Genomic DNA, 3,948 nt, shown 5'->3' with positions numbered 1-3,948 from the left:
TGAAGTCTATATAATAATAATATTATATTTTTCAATTCCCCGCTATCTCTTGTTTTCCTGTTACCAGAAATGCTATGAACATACCACTCTTCAAATTGGTATCTTGCTGCTTTGGGGGAAGTAAAATTTGGTTCTTATCCAAAAAGACTGAAGTCTTAAATTTAAAATTGAAAACATACTAAAAATGATAGAAGAAATTTTAGGAGAATGCTTGTCCGAAGGGTGGGAAAGGATTATTTAAATCAATTTTTATAAGCAATCCATAAGGAAATAAATAAATGCATTGATTGATGGATTGATTTTGTCCTCTGTATTGCATCTAGTTGACACTTAGTTCTCTTGCTTTATATTCATGGTCTAAATTAAATCTTGTGACTCTTTCAGGCTTGTTCTGAGTTCAGTCTCTGACTATTTTGCGGCCATGTTTACAAGTGATGTTTGCGAAGCCAAGCAAGAGGAGATCAAGATGGAAGGCATAGACCCCAATGCCCTCTGGGACCTTGTCCAATTTGCATATACAGGTACAGTAGAATAACATCACATGGATGTGTATGAATTTTAGCTCATCTTCCTTGAGTACGGATTAAAGCTTTAAAAAAAAAAAAAACTATCCTGCGTCTTTTTTTTTTTCCACTTGAAGACTGTCTAATGGAGAAAAATAAGACTAATTTTTCATTTGTTGCTGAAATCTTGAATGTCTGTGTGTATACATGTATACCACTCCCTACCACAAAGAATGTGAACAGGCTTTTGAATGAATAAAATAAATAGTTGGTAGAATGAGCTCAGAAGAGGAGCAGGTAGGACATAAATTATTAAATAATAATAATTTGTTTATGTCCATACTTGTGCAGAACTTTACAAACAGAAAGAGATTCTAATTGTCTTTCTTTTCAGAAATAAGGGTTCAAATATTTTTTTTTTCCTTGTAATGTGTTATTTTAATGTTAAAACTTTCATAGAATATTTAATGTGTACTTGACAAACTTACCTGAAAGGGATGATAAAAATACTTAGAGTTGTGAAAATGACTAGTTTTTTAAGGTTTTGTTGTTTTTGCTAATTGACTATTTTGACTTTTTTTATTGGTCTTTGCACCATATTACATTTAATGCATTCAAATAATTTTGCCAACTTAGAAAATATTTGTTGAGGGGCCGGCCCGGTGGCACACTCACTTGAGTGCGGTGCTTGGGAGTGTGGCGGTGCTCTCGCCGAGGGTTCGGATCCCATATAGAGACCAGTCCGCTCACTGGCTGAGCGCGGTGCGGGCGTGACACCGAGGGTTGCAATCCCATTACCGGTCATGGAAAAAAGACAAAAAAAAAAAAAGAAAAGAAAATATTTGTTGAATGTTGCCCACCATACATTAGCTGTATCTCTAGAGAAAAAAAAAAAAAAAAACTAATAAATAAGCAATGTCTTTTCACTCCAGAAGCTCATCGTCCAGTGGAGAGAAGAGTTAGATGATGAAATAAATATGTTATAATTCAAAATGCTAAGAGGGAATTAGAAGGCAGAAACCATGTTTTTCAGAGCATTATGAGGGCTTACATTCACTTAAAATATTTTAATAACTTTTCAAGATTATTAAGAGGATAGGAGACATAATAAAATCTTGTGAGAGAAGTAAAGATGGATAGTATGGATTGATGGTTTGTTTGATGTAACATTTGTTTAGAAATGGCATGTCGTTATTTGACTGGAATTCTTGATTATGGTGTGAGGTAAGGAGAGAAACGCAGGCTTGGGCCTGATAATCAAAGTAGCAAGACCCCAATTTAAAGAGTGGTATGTTCACAGCATTTATGGTAACAGGAAAACAAGAGATGGTGTTGTAAAGATCAGCCACTGGAAGCAAAAGGCCCCAGAACTGGTGGGTATCTGTCCTCATTGAGGATTTGACTAATCACAGGGAGGGATTTGCTGCCACTAACATAACACTTGTAAAAGGATCTNGTGCGGGCGACACCAAGCCAAGGGTTGCAATCCCCTTACCGGTCACACACACACAAAAAAAGAGGGTCCTCAGAAGAAAGGGAAGCAGGACAGGGAAGAGGAAGGAGTGAATCAAGGATGGAACCTTGTTTGTCTATATCTCCCCAGAAGCTGCCTGAGGAGTTACACCCTGAAGTAAGGGGGCCACATTTTATACCCTGTTTCTGTCAGCCATTGCCATTGAGTCCACCCTCAGGTTGAGAGTTGGGGGAGGTTGTGGTGAATGGAAGATGAAGTGAGAATTTCAGGACTACATTAACCCCCAGGGAATAAGGCAGCTCCTGTTGGGCCAAGTGCGGTACTTCAGAAAAGGGGTATCCTGCTGCTGTCAGGTGCCTGACATCACTGCTACTGGGGGCTGGGTAGGTCACATAAACAGTACACCAACAAATGCCAATACGAAGGAAAGATGTATTTCATGTCATATTTAATTTTGGCAATGAAGTAGAAGAAAATGTAATGTTGATTTCATCANGGATAGTATGGATTGATGGTTTGTTTGATGTAACATTTGTTTAGAAATGGCATGTCGTTATTTGACTGGAATTCTTGATTATGGTGTGAGGTAAGGAGAGAAACGCAGGCTTGGGCCTGATAATCAAAGTAGCAAGACCCCAATTTAAAGAGTGGTATGTTCACAGCATTTATGGTAACAGGAAAACAAGAGATGGTGTTGTAAAGATCAGCCACTGGAAGCAAAAGGCCCCAGAACTGGTGGGTATCTGTCCTCATTGAGGATTTGACTAATCACAGGGAGGGATTTGCTGCCACTAACATAACACTTGTAAAAGGATCTTCTTGGAAAGGAAAACTGCCCATGCTCTAGCTGCTGAATCTCAAAGGAGCAATGTGATGGAAAGAGTTAGACATTTTATGGCCTCAGTAATTTTTAAATAATATTTTGACAAAGCAAAAACTGCACTAGACAAAATTAAGCAAGTAAACAAGACTTTATTCAAGGCTATTGCAATAGAGAAGAGACACTAGAACTCAGTCTGAACTTAATTCTGCTGAAATAAAAGATGGAAGGATTTTAAGTGCTAGGGTGCGAGGAAGAATCCAGGTCATCTGTGCTGGCTAATTGGTTTTAAAAAGGAAAGGTAAACTTTCTTGTATCTTTGTGACAGGGGGTAGTTTTAAAACTTAAAGCAGTGTTCACCAATGTTAGACTTCTACCCTCCCACAGAAACTGGCAGATAGGGGAGCTATCTCCCTTAATATTTGTATTTGAAAGATACGGTGTCCATGTCTTTGTGAAAAATATTACTGTGCTCTAAAACTGGCAAGGGACTTTTAAAAAGAATAAGAACTCAAAGGGGAAGAGAAAAAAATGTGCAATTCTAAGTTTTATAAAGTGTATGCGCTAAGAAAGAGTGAGACCTACAGTAAGAAAGAAGCCTGTTTATAGTTTAGTCAAACTGAAGGGAATATTAAGGTCATCTTGATCAGTTTCAATCTGCATACAACCTGAAACAGTGATATAAAGGAGCATTCGCCTGTGAGCCAAGAGATAGCAAACATAATCACATTATTGCTTCCTGGAGTGGGAAGCATCATGAAGCTAACATTTTAGTGATCCTTCCAGCAACAGAAAGGCATAGATCTAACCGTTCCAGTCTGCATGGCCTGACAGCCTTGCATTCGTTGTGTGCAAAACTAGGTCAAAAGAGACACTCAGCATCCTACTGCACAAAGTTGGAAGGTGTTTCAAAGCTCCCTGCTGAATATAATGACCCAGATTTGGCTCTTCTTTGTAGAGGGCAGATAGGATATAAAGCAGCCTCTCAGTTGCCACTGCCACTTTGGACTTTGATCCAATACCCGTATCTCCCTGGTGCTTAATAAATTTCCAAGTGAGTTTATAGAAATACAATTATGTTAGGCAAGCAAATAATTTAAATGGTTTTATTGGGTATGACATAAAACGTGTGCCTGTTTTGGGTTTTTTTT

The 3,948-nt window shown here is 38.1% G+C and overlaps 1 protein-coding gene across 1 annotated transcript in view; it reads left to right on the top strand.

Annotated features, from left to right (window-relative positions):
- LOC103607083 (kelch-like protein 1) overlaps window positions 1-3,948 on the top strand; it is a gene marked incomplete at both ends in the record, with an annotated part of 34,414 nt that overhangs the window by 3,681 nt on the left and 26,785 nt on the right. The window contains one exon of the mRNA XM_008591635.1: window positions 385-521. Coding sequence (XP_008589857.1) covers window positions 385-521 — 137 coding nt within the window. The remainder of the gene's footprint in view (window positions 1-384; window positions 522-3,948) is intronic.

This window comes from Galeopterus variegatus, unplaced genomic scaffold, assembly GCF_000696425.1.
Source record: "Galeopterus variegatus unplaced genomic scaffold, G_variegatus-3.0.2 Scaffold7101, whole genome shotgun sequence".
NCBI lineage: Eukaryota > Metazoa > Chordata > Mammalia > Dermoptera > Cynocephalidae > Galeopterus > Galeopterus variegatus.
The sequence above is the reverse complement of the archived record's forward strand: the minus strand, read 5'-3'. Positions and strand labels throughout refer to the sequence as shown.